General features: G+C 39.5%; 1 protein-coding gene across 2 annotated transcripts in view; it reads right to left on the reverse strand.

Moving 5' to 3' along the window:
- LOC102314304 (CUB and sushi domain-containing protein 1) overlaps nt 1–17500 on the reverse strand; it is a 451203-nt gene that overhangs the window by 324681 nt on the left and 109022 nt on the right. For both annotated transcript variants that reach the window (XM_005915120.2, XM_005915119.2), the window contains exon 2: nt 8926–9142. In XM_005915120.2, the coding sequence (XP_005915182.1) occupies nt 8926–9142 (217 nt within the window). The remainder of the gene's footprint in view (nt 1–8925; nt 9143–17500) is intronic.

The following is a 17500-nucleotide window of genomic DNA, read 5'->3' on the forward strand; positions in this document are numbered from 1 at the left end:
GGAGTTTAGGCCCAGACACGGCTAGTGACGTCAGACTTAACAACGGATTGCATTTTATATCACTGAAGAAATCAACAAACTGTATTTATATTGACTAATATTTTACACAGCAAGTGAAACAATCAGCTGAATGTGTTCAGCGTCACAGCAATGCATAGTTATATTTCTGAGCAGTTGGCACTTAATATACGTATCCGATCTGATTTGATAAAATTCACCAATTGCGTCATCATCTGCACCTGCTAACTACTCGTTAACACAAATATCTGTTCAGTCATTTACATGGTAGCAACTCAATACATGTAGGAAGATTTAAGAAGACCAGCTGAAGCTCAAACTGAGGCATGAGAAAGAAAGGTGGTGTAAGTGATTTTGAACACGGTGTGGGTGTTGGTGCCAGACAAGCTGGTTGCTCAGGTTTAAAGAAAATGGTCAGAAAAAGAGAAAACATCCAGTGAGCAGCAGTTCTCTGTGTGTAAATGCCTTGTCGATGTCAGAGGTCAGGGAGAAAGGCCAGACTACTTCAAGCTGTTTGGAGGGCAGCAGTAACTAACAAAACCACTTGTTGCACCTCTGAATGCGGTGAAATGGAAGACGGACATTATGGATGTGCGGCCGACAAATCTGCAACAACTGTGTTATGCTATATTTCCAGCACCTTGTTGATGTTACGAAGAATTGAAGCAGTTCTACAGGCAAAAGGGGCGTCTGACCTGGTACTAGCAGGGCATACCTAATAAAGTGAGTGTATCTTTGACTAATTTTCACCAGTCATATCTAGTATAATAGAATATGAGTCAATACATGTTTATATTTCATTGTATGCTATGATGTAGTAAGTTATGCCAGACAGATAAAGAAAAATAATACACATACATAACTACAGAAAATTACTTCATATGATAACATTGAATTAAGTTCATTGCTGAATTAAGTATTTAGTAATTATTCTTACAAATCCTGTTTTTTTGCATAAATTTCTAATACAGGTAAAATTTTCAGGCAAAAGGCTTCAGTCTGATCAACACGAGCACTATTGTGGACCTGCCATTAAAACTATTGCAATGTTATAGTTTTAATGGCAGGTCCGAGATCAGTCACATTTTGAGAACTAAATGCTCCACCGACTGTTTTGCTTTCATTTGTTTTTACAGGTGAAGCAGTTCATAAATTTCCCCTTGGTTAATGTCTCTTTACTTTGAAGTAATCCTTTGGTTTTCATTACAAATTTTAATCTGTACAGCTATGTTAAAATCCATGTGATTTCCAGACTGCAAACATAAAAAAATAAAAAGTAAGATATACAAGTAACATTTTGAAAAATTTAAAACACGAACAAATGAAGCGCAGAAGAGGGATGGAGTCGTAAAAACAGAGCAGCACAGATGGAAATGTAGAAAAAAAAGAGTGAGATGAATAAAAAAGTAAAGCTGAGGAGATGGAAAACAAGGAGAGTGGGAGAGCATGACTGAAAGCAAAATAAATGAACTGGGAAGTTAAGGTTAGTGAACAATGAAGCAAACACGTATTATTCAACACTGGTAGTTGAATATGTGTGTGTGTGTATATGTGTATATATTTGAGTTCATGTAAATCAATGGCATAAACAAATACACAATAGCCAAAAACTCTGGTTCTTAAGACAGGATGAGTACCACTTCAGGGTTTAATGAGACTACAGGAGACACAGTTGGAGATATATTCACATTTTTCCTAACTTTTATAATTGTATAATGCTAAGATGCTTGCATTTGCCACTCTTAATTATTTCTCCTCCCTATCTTGACCAGGAAGTGGTCCTTGTCCTTTATATCCCAAAGTCTTATTAGACTCTCCAGGTGCTCCTTTTTCATCATATTGCATTGTGGATAAGAATCTTAACATCCAATTTGACTAAAACAGCACAAATATATAATTTATTTAACAGATACAAATCAGTATAACAGGTCTGCATTAACACTATGTTCATTTTAGGTGCTTTGAAGGTTTTTGCCAGTGCATTGCACTCTGTCTGTCAGTCTGTTCATACTAAGATGACCTCCAGCTAACCTTGGGCATCAGTAATTACTTCCATTTATCCAGGCAAAATCAGGACACTGTTAATTCTTTAGTACGCGCTTGGGTTTTGTTGTAGTTGTACATTACTTGTGGCTGATGTGATAGTTAGTATAGATAACTGTTGGCAGCAGTTGTATAGTGTCGTTGTGATGACAATTTTTGCAGTGGTCAAAGCAAATCCACACAGCTTCTTCCTGTGCTTTCTTTGATAATGAGCTATCTGGAGAGCTGGAAGCTGTCTAAATGTAGCAAATAAAAGTAGCAAAAGTGTACAGTCAGAGTCAGCCTGCAATTGCGTGTCACACATTAAACATGTAGCACATATGGCTCGAGTCGCCTCTATTGTTTTGATGCGTTTTAAAGAGCCACACTTGTCTCTGTTCAAAGCCAAGTGTGCTGAAGCGGTGTAAGTGTCAACAGCTAGGGAAGCTATCTAATTCATTCAGCACAGAACTGGTGTTCCAGCCTGCACAGAGACCACATGTGCACATGGCTCTTGAATTAGATCATGGCTGCATATGTTATGATGCAAAGAGCAGGGTAACATATGAATCAACATCTTTCTAATAGAATGAGAGCAAAGAGTAAAATGGGTTTTTACACAATTATAATGTGCACAGGACTTCAGTTATCTAATGAATCCTGTAAAATAGTCAGATATCTATTCATATTAATGTACAGAATTCACCTGCTTGCTGCTACTACTGCACATTCACCCAATGTATATACTATATATATTTATATATATATAAAATGTTCTTCCTCTACACCCCCCCCCCCCCAATTTTTTTTGCACATGTCGAGGAGCGTGTCAGGCTACATTTCACTGTGTGTTATACTTGTATAACTATGCATGTGACAAATAAAGAGCCTTGAACCTTGAATCATGTGTAAAATGTATTTAGTTCTTTTTTATCATTAATAGCAGGGAGACTGATCAAAGTGCAGTCAGAAGGAGGATGATTTGTAAATCTTTTATCGTGATCGTGACAGAGGAGATAAAGTTGTGATTAGGGATGGGTATCGTTTAGGTTTTTTCCGAAACCGGTGCCAAACCGGTACCGGTGCTTAAATGGTGCTTAAACCGGTGCTTAAAGAATGGAGAACACAAAATTGGTCCAAAAACCTCTCATGTTCAGCTGTTTTTTTGTAAAAAGATAACAATGTTAGCCTTTTCTGCAGCTATAGGGGATATTATGGTATCACTCTTGGCTGGAAGCAGTGCTTAAACAATGGAAAAAACACAAACTTTGTCCAAAAACCTCTCATGTTTAGCTGTTTTCCACTTTTTCTTTGGTCATTTTAGCCTTTTTGGCCAGGGTGAAGGGAGTATCTGCCATCAAACAAGAAGACAGCAGCATGTAGCTATGATGATGTTTGCTAGTTCACCTTACATGCATTAATGTAATAACGTGGTTAGCCTACTCAACGTAAATTACACACGAACAACATTAAGCTACTCACGCAGAGAAGAACGGCTGCTGCTGCCATCATCATCCGTCATCATTTCTGCTACACTGGCAGGGCTAGGGGCCAGGACTCTCCTCTTCGTGTTTTTGGGGGATGTTGCTCCGGGTCCGATAACAGGCAACCCACCCGCAGTAGATGTGCTCGGTGTGAGGTCTCGACAGCAAGCTATCAAATACGGCGCATTTCTCGGCTTTTAAAAAAAACGCTATGCGTCGCCAGGTGTTTCATCAGGATTCGAGGTGTTACCTCCTTTGACAGTATCACAGTATCAGCTTAAAGCACTTGTTGCAGGCTGCTGAGTTTGCATATTTTGCTGTGAAGTACAGCCAGACTTTTGACCGCTTCGCCTTGGGACATTTTTAATCTGTAGCTCTGCTCTAAAAGAACGTACGTACCTGGCCCCGCCTACTATCCTCGGAAACGTAAAATGATTGGCTAGAATCTAAAGTGTATCACAGCTCAGGAAAAAAAAGCACCGAAATGTGCGCTGCTTTTCGGTCTGGTTAGTACCGTTTATGTCAGAACCGGTGCCATCAAGGCACCGGATACCGGTACCCATCCCTAGTTGTGATACAGGTATGCAGTGTTTTCCCTTCTCCAAACACAACACTTCTCATTCGTATTAAAGATTTCTATTTTCTCATATCTGTCCAAAGAAAAAAACCCTGTTCTAATACTTCCTTGTTCTTGAAATAATAGCAGGTTACACACTCACTGATTCTAGTAGGGTTGTCAAAAAAAGACGGATACCATTTTATACTAAAAATAAATATTTGATAGATACTCATCCCACAGTATCATGCAGCAGTATTGATACCAGCAACGCAAACCTACAAGCACACAGCTCCTCCTGTCACAAGTAGCTGAGGTAGTTGAAATTCACAACACCAAATTTTCAGGAGGTCAGTAGAGCTCCCATTTCAACAACAGAGAAACGGCTATCATAAATATTAGCCTGGATGGTGCACACATTAACATTAGCAATTACCTGATAACCACATAAGCTGCTTGTTATCATTAAGATAACAGCTAGTGGCTATGGCTAATAATAAAGCAGTGATGTTAATGCTGCAGCTAGGTAGCAAATGTTATCATTCCTGCCCGTCTATGACGTTAATAGAGAATGTTAATTTAATAGCATAACACAGTTATGTGTTAAAATAACACTGTTATTCTTAGCCCCCAAGTGAGGCAGACAAAAATCTACCAGCAACTACACAGAAATAGTGGCAACTTATCATACCAATTCTTTTATAATCAGTAATATAAATATTATCCCAACTCACCAGAAACACAGCACTACCACAAAAAAAAAACAACCACCAACTACCTTTACCTGATACTAACTTATAAGTAAGTCTTTCAAAAAAAGTTTTACTTTCCTTACTATCTCACACTAGGAACAGTAAGCTAGAATTCACATAGCTGAAATGAATACCAGTGGGACAGGACTGACAGTGATAAAAGGACTTAAAAAATACTCAAAACTAGTCAAAACTAATACCTACAGTACTCAAGAATTTTCTTCTCAACTTCTTCTTTCGTATTGTAGCTGCAGCATTTTGTTAACATTTGAAATTTCTATATAAAATAAAGTAAAAATAAATCTATACATCTATCTACCCCTTCTCTACCGTTGCTGACGCACAACTGGGGTTGGTAAGAAGAGGTCACAGATGCCAGGTCAGCCCTTATTCTATATATGAGATTGAAGAATTCCCCGTACGCATGATCCAAGGGCAGTTGGAGGGGTGGCTGCTAGAGAAAGATATATCCTGTGTCTTCTGTGTTCTTCTTTCTAAACAAAGAGAGGGCAGTCAGCTCCTCTTGGCTGCATCCCACTGTCCATGTAGGCAGCCTGATGGGTTCATATCAGCACTAGCTGAGAAGAGGAGAGGGTTTTAGGTCAACTGGCCGATGACTGGCCTTGTAGAACTCAGAGAACGGCCGGATAATTTAAATCAGCTCTTGTATGTGCAGGCTTAAATATTTCATGTAAAAACATAACTTACTCTCTGTTATAAGCAAAAAATAGGATAGTTGGTGAATTCAGTAGCTGCTAACACCCAGCTGGAGCCAAAGGAAGCCTTACAAGCAGGGCTGAAGCGTTGCCTGTACTGACACACACCAGGGAGAGCCCTAGGGCACAAAAGACTGCTGGCCAGTGGTCTAAATTCAGCAATATGCTGCTTGTCCCCAGAAATGTCTGCACTATTCAGAGGAGTAGAGAAGTGCTAACATCAACAGAAGAACTGAAAGAGAAAAAAGTGACCCTTCATCTCCCAGCTTAGTCACTTGATCTAAATGGCACTGGGAATGGACTCCCTGCTGCAACTCACTGCACTTAAGTTCAGAAGCTCTAGGAAAACCCAATATATCACCCTTGCACTGATGTTTTGTGTTGAAGGTTCAAAAAGGAAATACTATTGGCATGTTTGGGTAGTGGTCAGAGAATGTGGGACCCAAATAACTCCAGGGCTAATTATCATCCCTGACAGAGCGACCAGGCTGGCAAAATGCGGCAGCTGCCACAACGGGTCAGCTCACCTGCCAAAGCAGTTATCAGCAGCACAGTGTTTTAATTCTGTTAATAAAGGTGTAGTTCTAAGGTGCAACAAATGGATATATGCTGTCTTCTGTTGAGTCCCATAAGCATGAAGATGTCAGATCTTGAATTTTGGAGCATGCAAAAAAGGTGATAACCAAAACTAAGATTTGTATTTCTTGTCTGAAGACATGCACAATGACATCAACGGAAGCTGAAAGCAAAGCTGTCGATTTACCAGTTGAGCTGCGTTCACACCCTCACCTACGGCTACAAGCTCTGGGTAGTGATGAAAGAATGAGATCACAGATAAGAGGCAAACTAGCATTCTCTTAGCGATACGGTGAAGAGCTCAGAGTAGAGGTCCTACTGCTCCATATTGAAAGGAGCCAGTTGAGGTGTTTCAGGCATCTGGCTAGGATGCCTGGAAAAAGGTGTTTAAGGCCTGGGGGCAGACTGGAGAGATTATATCTCTCAGGTGGCTTGGCTTGGAGGAGGTGGCCAGGGAGAGGGAGGTTTAACAACCTAAATCTGGATAAGTGGCAGAAGATGGATGGATGGATGAATGGATACATACAGAACACTTTATGTAAGTAAAGTAAATCTTAACTAGTCGGCTTTGCAGCTGCAGCGTTTAATATACTTTTAGTTTCTTTAGACATTTCATATGTTTAATCATTGTGCTCATTTCAACATGCTCAAGCTCATTTCACTCTTAAATCAGACCTATCTTTTAAAAGAGATTTTGTAAATTAACAGAGTAAAGGCTCTAATACGGCTATGCTGTGAAGTAGTCTCTTGAGCTAGTCTATCTCATGAGATAATCGTACCACAGTTCAATGAGGCCAAGCATAACAAAAGCCCAAACAAATCCCTCTTAGTCACGTCTGGTTGGTGTGGATGTAAAAAACAAGCAACAGGTAGAATAATGAGGTCGCATACACCAACGTTGCAAAAGATCCACTGAAATAATCATACACTAAGTACAGGCAACTACAACTAGCACGTGGCATACACAAATGATAAACGCAGAACAGATAAAGAGGGTGACACTACTGACACAAAATCTTACTTTGAGGCTATAAAAACTTGGATTCTTTTCTTAAATTATTCTCTTTTCTTTGCCCATGGTCATTTTCAGCATAACAGCACACCAAGGATCCTTATGGTAGTATGCTGAGCACAAAAATGAGGCTGCATTTACAGTAAACCTCCACACAACCCAATCACGCTGTACAGTCTATTCCTTGCTTATCCATCCACTAAAAGAAAAAAAGTATTCTATTCAAACACTGACTCATAATACAGCAATGTGATGTTTTCAAGGAAAAACCCAATGTTATCCATAACTGCTCCACCAGCCTTAAACACTACTTGGTGCATTCCCAGCTCATCCCTCCTACACACAAGCAGAGCACTATGAATAAGCTTCCTACAGTTTGCCAGCTCTGTCGATGATGTTCTCTCTGCCCTTTTTGCAATAATATTACATTCTTTCCACTCACTAAATAGGGATGCTGCCAATTCATCAGTGGCTTATATATATTCCTGCACATTTTTGTTGATCCACAGGGAACACTTTTAGTTAACCACTATATAGTGCTGTTAAACCTAGCGAGACTTTCTCAGTTTGCATGCTACATTCAAGTTAGCCAAAATAACAGCACTTCAAATTTTGCAGTGAAGTTGTGAAGAAAGAGGATGCTATATTCAGGCCACTGTTCCATCTGCCTGCATGTCTTTAAGCTACAATTAGGTTTTGGATCTTTGGAACAAGTGGGAGCTGGCAGTCGTTGCTTGATGAAGCCAACAAGACCACATTATCTAAAAAAGGCAGATACAAGATCCTGAGGCCACATGACCTAACACCCCTTTAGCCCTTAACTGAAAAATTGTGACCATAAAAATTATCAACACATATTATAGTTAGGACTCATTCCTTGACCTGATATCACAGGAGAACAGCACTCTTATCAACTGGAGAAAACCTGTTCACCACCTCTTACCAAGAGAGAGAGTGGAACAAAGTCCAGATGAGCTCAGCAATTTCTAGTTATTAACTCACAACCACATGTACTGGCTAAGAGTCCTTAACCACCAGAGGAGTTGCATTGGGGATCTCCACGTCTGAATACCTGAGGCATCTAAACTAGATGTACTACTGCACTTTCTTACACCTACACACATTTCACTAAACACCTGCCCTATTCGCCAAACTTGCTTCTGTGACTTTGCCCTCTTGTAACTATTTTGAGATGCTGGAGGAGTTCCAGCACGTATCATAAAGGCATAAGTATAAGGTGGAGGTAAGTATAAGGTGGACTTCTATGGAGCAGCTGCACTTTATTCAGATTATGCTGAATTGGGCAATAAGCCAAATTTAATCAATGAAGCTCACTCCTGCAAGTTTTTGAACTCACTTTCAAAAGACAGTAGTCATTAGTAACCTGAAATCTTAGGTGATGAGTTGTTTATACACCATATCTTTGTTTCCTATACACTAATATTCAGAAACTAAAATATCTTATACGCCTCGGCACTGTGCTCCTTTAGATAGACAGTAATCGTTGTTCCCAACAACTGTAATATTAAAAATGTCTGCTTGGTTTATTTTCTTGTTATTTTACCTGTCTTAAAATTGACAGACAAATTAGAGCTAAGTCTTCTTCTAAATTTTGAAGAAAAGATGGCCAACAAAATATACAACGGTCCAAGTACCAAGTAGATATATGAACATTGCTGATAAATCAGGATGTGGAGGGAGGGAGATTAGGTTGGAAAGAGGGAAGACACTGAGAAAAAAGAGGAACAGGAAACCACATCAGACAGAAAATGAAAGAATGAGTGCTAACCTCATTTTTAAGTTGCCAGGTGAGGGCTGTCCATCATAAACCGATACAATATCAAAGTCTTCCTCCAGCGCCAGAGTGACGAAGGTTAGCTGGATTCGGTTCCTCTCCCCTGTTATTATCAGCCATGTACAGTTGGCGTAGTTGGGATAACCATGGGGGAAACCAGGTGACTCTATGGTGCCATTCAGACCTTGGACTACACCACCACAAGACTCAGCTAGAAGAGAAAGAGATAAGACATGTAAGAAAATGTACATCCTGCATTAAAGTATACATTATACAATAAATATATTTTAAGGATACGATCAGGTTCCACGCATTCTTCAGATTTAGTTTTACACAGAGATTAGAACAGTATGATGAAGAGGGAATATGCAAACAATTCAAACTCCCATGACCAAAGTTAAACGTACATTATTTTATACATTGTGCTCCACACCCTTTAGAAATATTGTAATGGATAGTATACTGTATCTGAAGCAAAAATCGAGCAGAGCTTAAATATGTGCAGTATGCAAAGCCCAGTGTTAACAAGCCCATGTCCTCACACACAACTCAAATATAATGCAGGACATGTCTCACAGCCTCCCTCGACACAGTAGCATATGCCATTCAAAGCTTTCATGCAAAGCACTTGAATATGAACACACATGGCATATATTCAGATTTCATAGCCTCCATCCTCTCAGTGTTGTCAGTCTCAGAAACATGATCATCCAGAAAAAAACCTACCACAACACATACACTCATATAGACTCATACATGCACAAAAATACTATATGAAGCTTTTTAAATCACATCCACTATGTGATCACATTGCTCGCTCAGTAAACTTCCTTGACATCAAACATTCACATATCAAACACTTGCAAATGTAAGACCTTGTAGAACCCTTAGACTTCCATCCATCCCATCACTAAATACAGGGAGTGCAGAATTATTAGGCAAGTTGTATTTTTGAGGAATAATTTTATTATTGAACAACAACCATGTTCTCAATGACCCAAAAAACTCATTAACATCAAAGCTGAATGTTTTTGGAAGTAGTTTTTAGTTTGTTTTTAGTTTTAGCTATTTTAGGGGGATATCTGTGTGTGCAGGTGACTATTACTGTGCATAATTATTAGGCAACTTAACAAAAAACAAATATATACCCATTTCAATTATTTATTTTTACCAGTGAAACCAATATAACATCTCCACATTCACAAATATACATTTCTGACATTCAAAAACAAAACAAAAACAAATCAGCGACCAATATAGCCACCTTTCTTTGCAAGGACACTCAAAAGCCTGCCATCCATGGATTCTGTCAGTGTTTTGATCTGTTCACCATCAACATTGCGTGCAGCAGCAACCACAGCCTCCCAGACACTGTTCAGAGAGGTGTACTGTTTTCCCTCCTTGTAAATCTCACATTTGATGATGGACCACAGGTTCTCAATGGGGTTCAGATCAGGTGAACAAGGAGGCCATGTCATTAGTTTTTCTTCTTTTATACCCTTTCTTGCCAGCCACGCTGTGGAGTACTTGGACGCGTGTGATGGAGCATTGTCCTGCATGAAAATCATGTTTTTCTTGAAGGATGCAGACTTCTTCCTGTACCACTGCTTGAAGAAGGTGTCTTCCAGAAACTGGCAGTAGGACTGGGAGTTGAGCTTGACTCCATCCTCAACCCGAAAAGGCCCCACAAGCTCATCTTTGATGATACCAGCCCAAACCAGTACTCCACCTCCACCTTGCTGGCGTCTGAGTCGGACTGGAGCTCTCTGCCCTTTACCAATCCAGCCACGGGCCCATCCATCTGGCCCATCAAGACTCACTCTCATTTCATCAGTCCATAAAACCTTAGAAAAACCAGTCTTGAGATATTTCTTGGCCCAGTCTTGACGTTTCAGCTTGTGTGTCTTGTTCAGTGGTGGTCGTCTTTCAGCCTTTCTTACCTTGGCCATGTCTCTGAGTATTGCACACCTTGTGCTTTTGGGCACTCCAGTGATGTTGCAGCTCTGAAATATGGCCAAACTGGTGGCAAGTGGCATCTTGGCAGCTGCACGCTTGACTTTTCTCAGTTCATGGGCAGTTATTTTGCGCCTTGGTTTTTCCACACGCTTCTTGCGACCCTGTTGACTATTTTGAATGAAACGCTTGATTGTTCGATGATCACGCTTCAGAAGCTTTGCAATTTTGAGACTGCTGCATCCCTCTGCAAGATATCTCACTATTTTTGACTTTTCTGAGCCTGTCAAGTCCTTCTTTTGACCCATTTTGCCAAAGGAAAGGACGTTGCCTAATAATTATGCACACCTGATATAGGGTGTTGATGTCATTAGACCACACCCCTTCTCATTACAGAGATGCACATCACCTAATATGCTTAATTGGTAGTAGGCTTTCGAGCCTATACAGCTTGGAGTAAGACAACATGCATGAAGAGGATGATGTGGACAAAATACTCATTTGCCTAATAATTCTGCACTCCCTGTAGATGGATACGAATAAATGTAGAACATATATTTTAACCCTATATAAACCTATATATACACTTCTCACACTGTGTAATTTGTTAAGGAACAAAATGATGTGACATTGATCAGTGGAAACGTAAATCATCAACCCGTTGAGGAAAGGGTTCATAATCACAAAAAAGCCAAAATTAAGATGATTCAATTAGTCATGACTTAACTTTAGCACAGACACATGAACACACACAGTCCTCCAGTTAGAGTTATAGAAAAAATCTTTATACAATATAATTCATGCAATCCAAAGTTTGCAATTTCTATGTTACAATAGGTGTTTCAAACTTAAATATATACATGTACACATGAACATTATTTGCACAGATATATATACTAAAGAATTAAAATAGCTACCAGGCTAATTCAATATAATTCTATAATTCAATATAAGAAAAATATAGCTATTATAATTAAAGCTGTTTTCAAAATGTAAAAATCTAGGATCACTTAACAGAAGTAGTTGATGCTACTTAGAGTCACCAGGAAAGTAAATCAAACATGAAATAAGCTAAGTGAGGAATGCTAGCTGGAATACATTTAACAGAAAAACACATACTTGAGGCATGTGTTGTTCGCGGAAATAAAACAGCACACAACTTATGGTACAGAACATTATGGTACAGAACTCCTAATCCAGTCCTTGTTTACTCTTGAAGAATATACAAGGCACATGGAGATGTGTGGTGCTGAGTGTGTGTCTGTGTGACACACATGAAAGCCAGTAGTAACTGTCAGAGAGCAATGGCCATGTATTTAACTGCACATTACTAAGAATGCAGTCTTTCACACAAACACAGACATGCACACACTCCATTCCCTGTTCACTGGGTCATAATCCAGTCAACCAAATGTTAGCAAAATGTTTGTGAGGCTGTTCTTGTGTATTTTTGTCTTTTTCCATCAGGCTAATATCAGAACCTGCTCATTGAGTACATACCAGATGTTGTTGTATCTCTGAAGAAACAGAAAACACACAAATAAGTAAATACCTACACACAAGCCCAAATGGACAAGCTGGCAGGAACTGAGAAGCACACATACATGTGCGCTCACTAACTTCAAACCATCTGGAGTGTCCAGATTAATTTCAGATTGTTCTTCACTGTGTTTCCAACCCAGTTCACCTCTCCCCCTCAGCCGTATCTGTGTCTGTACCTTATTCTGTCTTCAGTTGTCTCTCTCTTTCTGTCTGCCATCTTTTCTGCTGCCAGATCCCCCTCTTGAGCAGATGGGATAAGAAGAATTCAGCGGATATGCACATCAACCCGGATACCATATTGTAAGCATCATACTTGGGGCATTTCAGTAAAAAGCACTTTGTTTATCCTCTTAGATAATGCAGAGTTGAGGACTCCCTCTTCAGTTAGGAAACTGAAGAGGGAAACTGACTGATTTCTACTGTTAGTAGTGTGTTCTTAGCTATGCTACCTATTTATATCAGGGAAGTAAAATCCTGTAATTTGTTTTTTCAGAAGCAACTTCTTGTGGCCCATCAGTGAGCAAACAACTGTGGCCTGCTTTCTAACAAACACTGTAATTCCAACAACTTTTTTTTTATTTAAAAGTAGCATAAAATGAGCTTTTGGTTATCAGAACTTGCCAATAATATAAAAGAAAAAGGTTATACACATCGATTTCAATGTGCAAATGTGCTCTAATAACATAATAATAGATTGAAAAGATGGTATATTCTTCTAGTTCTAGTACCATGGACTTTACATAAAAGCTTGACACACCAACTCTAACATCACTGCTTCTGGACTCACATCTGGATTAGTATTGTGGCGAATCACCATTCTGGTTTTGCTGGAGAGGGAAGTTGAGCACTAAACAGTTTCATGTTTGTTCGTAGAAAGCAGAGACACTGATTCCTATCAAATACTGTGATACTTTCATAGTATACAAACAAGTACTAGAATTTCATTCATCAAAATTAGAGTAAAAACGTGGCTCACAGTGTGTTAGTACATTAACTGCACAGCAAGCCATTTTATGTATCAAATTTTTGCATTGAATTATGCTCTGTCTTATATATATCTATACATATGCTTGAAATAAATGATCAATCAATCAATCAACATGCACCAGAAGTCACCGACCTTATATATCCAATGAAAATGTCCTGCTCATTGACTTCAACTAGCTGAGGTGAGACCTAGCTGACAGACACAGGCTAATCAGCACCCACTCTTCACTTAAATCGTCTACATTTCTAGTAATGCATAACTTTAAGCATCATTAGAATGGTAAACTGAACTGCTGTTGTGAAGCAAAAAGCTAGTAGATATAGACCCAGAGTTTGCTATTTGCTAAGTATGACAGAATAAAAAAAAGAGATAGATCTGTGTGTGTGTGTGTGTGTGTGTGTGTGTGACAATTTCTGTGTGTGTCTATAAGTAGCGAGTGAAATAGCCACTTCAGACACAGGCGGATAAAAATGTGGTGCCGTTTGCACACTGTGTAATCAGGTGCTGACGTGAATGCAAATGCTAATATGCACACTGCCAGTCTGTTTCTACACAGGGCTAAGTCTTAGATGTACATTTTGTTTGCTTTAGATCCCACAGATTTGAGGATTTTACATAGTATTTGTGAGGCTTTTAATTATGATGCAAGCAAGCCTGCACAGCAATACTGCTGTGAGATACCACCGGTGAAAAAAAAAAAAGAATGCTTGATGCTTTTCTTATTTGTAACAGGCATTCATAGGAACTGCACGACAAATGTCAGCAGGAAAGCCAGAGCAACTTGATGCTTTTCCACTTGTACAATAGTTTTTTGCAATGCGGAAAATGAATTATTTCTTAATCACATCCGCCCTCCATACCCAAACAAAATCTGCTTTGTTTGATAATGGTTTGACTGTGCAATGAAAAAATCTACATAGCAATCTGACAGACTGTTAAATTTTAGGTGCTGAGAAGCAGCAGAGAGGTGGAGAGCTGTAGTGAACTTGACCACAAGGTCCCTGGCTCATAAATCAAATGCTGGCCTCTTCTTTCCACAGCGTGCTGGGCCACAAATCAAATGCATCTTTCTAAGTTACGCTGTGTAGAACTATTGACTGCAGTGATTCAATACCAGCTATGAAAAAGTAGAGAGGAGAGGAGAGGAATCTGTTGTCTGTTTTCCTGGTATCCTCTTTTCCTTTCCCTCGTTGCCTCTTCCCCCTCACTCTTCTCATGTACCACCCCCTCCCTCTTTTTCATTATCTCTGTGTCAGAATCATTGTGTCTCTCCCACATTATGTTTGTCTCTCTGCAACCCTCCATCTCTCTCCATCTCCTCTCTCTATATCTTCCTCTCTTAAACCTTCTGTCCATTCTTGCTCTCTTTATTACACCGGTGTTATCACCATGCCTGTACCTCTCTCCATGCATCTCTGTCTACCTCGTGGTCTTCCTCCCTGCAGCTCAATTCCTCTATCTCTTCCCCCAGCTCTGTCATCATTACCCCCATCCTTTTTCCTCTTTCTGCCTCTATCCTGCTCTCTCATCCCTTCATCCAATCTGCTCTCTGTACATCACTCGTTCACCACAATTATCTTTGTATTAGCATCATCTCATCTTTCCCTAAGCGTCATTACGTTTCTTTCTCATTTCCTCAGTATTATTATCGCTACGTCACTTTGTCTCTCTCCTGGTATCATTATATCTATCTTCTGTGTTTCCTCTCTTATCCTGCTAGAGTGTTAGGTTGTTTTCATTCCACCCACTCACCTGCTATATTTATCACACAAAGAACAAATACCACAACCTCTCTCTGTCTGTCTTTCTCTCTATCACGGTCTTTGTCAGCCCCCCTGTCAAACTGTTTAAGTAAGTGGGGCTGCAGATAGATTCAGGCGTTCAGGGCATTTAGCTGGTGCTCACTGGGGATAAAAGCAGGTCCCTGGAAAATAGTATGAAAGTCCATCTGTGCAGTTAACTATGCTAAAAACTGTTTTGGAAAATACGTTCTCCTGTGCTCCTGTGTAGGCAGTTACTTCTAACACTTGTTCTCTAGTCTGAATCCTTTTACAGCCATCATTAAGTTCACTTTACTAAGAGTAAGCACACATATTTTTAATTAGAATTACATTTATTTTAATGCGGGTGTGCAGAAAAGTGATGATTTTGAAAGCAGATAGTCTTTTGCCCAAAATTTCAACTCGGTGATTTTACTTTTTGAGGCCAAGATCATGTTGTGCAATATTTGCTTTTGCCACAAAAATCATTCAAGTGCAAACTGACAAACTAATAAACACTGAACAAACAGAATAGAAACCTTTTGTCAATTGAATCAAAGGGGCGATATGTCAAATTCAATATTAATGTACTCAATGTTAACCAAATGTGCACCGACAATAAGAAGAGGGCAGCTAAACAAATGCAAGGTAAGGGAGAGCACGTGCTCTAATACCAGTCACCATAACAACCAATGGATATTGAAAGACATGTATCATGCTCCATATGACACTCACGCTCACACACAAATGGAAAAACACACAGTCACACAGGAAGAATCAAGGCTACATCCAGAGTAAATCCCAAACATTGTCAGCAAGGAATAGGGGTTGCTGTCTGAAGATAGCAGAGATAGATAGGATTAATGGCGTGTGTGTGTGTGTGTGTGTGTGTGTGTGTGTGTGTGTGTGTGTGTGTAGCCCGATCATCGATTTCAATGTGCAAATGTGCTCTAATAACATAATAATAGATTGAAAAGATGGTATATTCTTCTAGTTCTAGTACCATGGACTTTACATAAAAGCTTGACACACCAACTCTAACATCACTGCTTCTGGACTCACATCTGGATTAGTATTGTGGCGAATCACCATTCTGGTTTTGCTGGAGAGGGAAGTTGAGCACTAAACAGTTTCATGTTTGTTCGTAGAAAGCAGAGACACTGATTCCTATGAAATACTGTGATACTTTCATAGTATACAAACAAGTACTAGAATTTCATTCATCAAAATTAGAGTAAAAACGTGGCTCACAGTGTGTTAGTACATTAACTGCACAGCAAGCCATTTTGTGTATCAAATTTTTGCATTGAATTATGCTCTGTCTTATATATATCTATACATATGCTTGAAATAAATGATCAATCAATCAATCAACATGCACCAGAAGTCACCGACCTTATATATCCAATGAAAATGTCCTGCTCATTGACTTCAACTAGCTGAGGTGAGACCTAGCTGACAGACACAGGCTAATCAGCACCCACTCTTCACTTAAATCGTCTACATTTCTAGTAATGCATAACTTTAAGCATCATTAGAATGGTAAACTGAACTGCTGTTGTGAAGCAAAAAGCTAGTAGATATAGACCCAGAGTTTGCTATTTGCTAAGTATGACAGAATAAAAAAAAGAGATAGATCTGTGTGTGTGTGTGTGTGGTGTGTTGTGTGTGTGTGTGTGTGTGTGTGTGTGTGTGTTGTGTGTGTGTTGTGTTTGTGTGTGTGTGTTGGTTGTGATGTGTGCTGTGTGTGTGACAATATAAGTCAGTCGTCCAGTGTAAATAGCCACTTCAGACACAGGCGGATAAAAATGTGGTGCCGTTTGCACACTGTGTAATCAGGTGCTGACGTGAATGCAAATGCTAATATGCACACTGCCAGTCTGTTTCTACACAGGGCTAAGTCTTAGATGTACATTTTGTTTGCTTTAGATCCCACAGATTTGAGGATTTTACATAGTATTTGTGAGGCTTTTAATTATGATGCAAGCAAGCCTGCACAGCAATACTGCTGTGAGATACCACCGGTGAAAAAAAAAAAGAATGCTTGATGCTTTTCTTATTTGTAACAGGCATTCATAGGAACTGCACGACAAATGTCAGCAGGAAAGCCAGAGCAACTTGATGCTTTTCCACTTGTACAATAGTTTTTTGCAATGCGGAAAATGAATTATTTCTTAATCACATCCGCCCTCCATACCCAAACAAAATCTGCTTTGTTTGATAATGGTTTGACTGTGCAATGAAAAAATCTACATAGCAATCTGACAGACTGTTAAATTTTAGGTGCTGAGAAGCAGCAGAGAGGTGGAGAGCTGTAGTGAACTTG

The sequence above is a fragment of the Haplochromis burtoni genome, unplaced genomic scaffold, assembly GCF_018398535.1.
Source record: "Haplochromis burtoni strain Fernald_Lab_line unplaced genomic scaffold, NCSU_Asbu1 Contig_11, whole genome shotgun sequence".
Lineage (NCBI taxonomy): Eukaryota > Metazoa > Chordata > Actinopteri > Cichliformes > Cichlidae > Haplochromis > Haplochromis burtoni.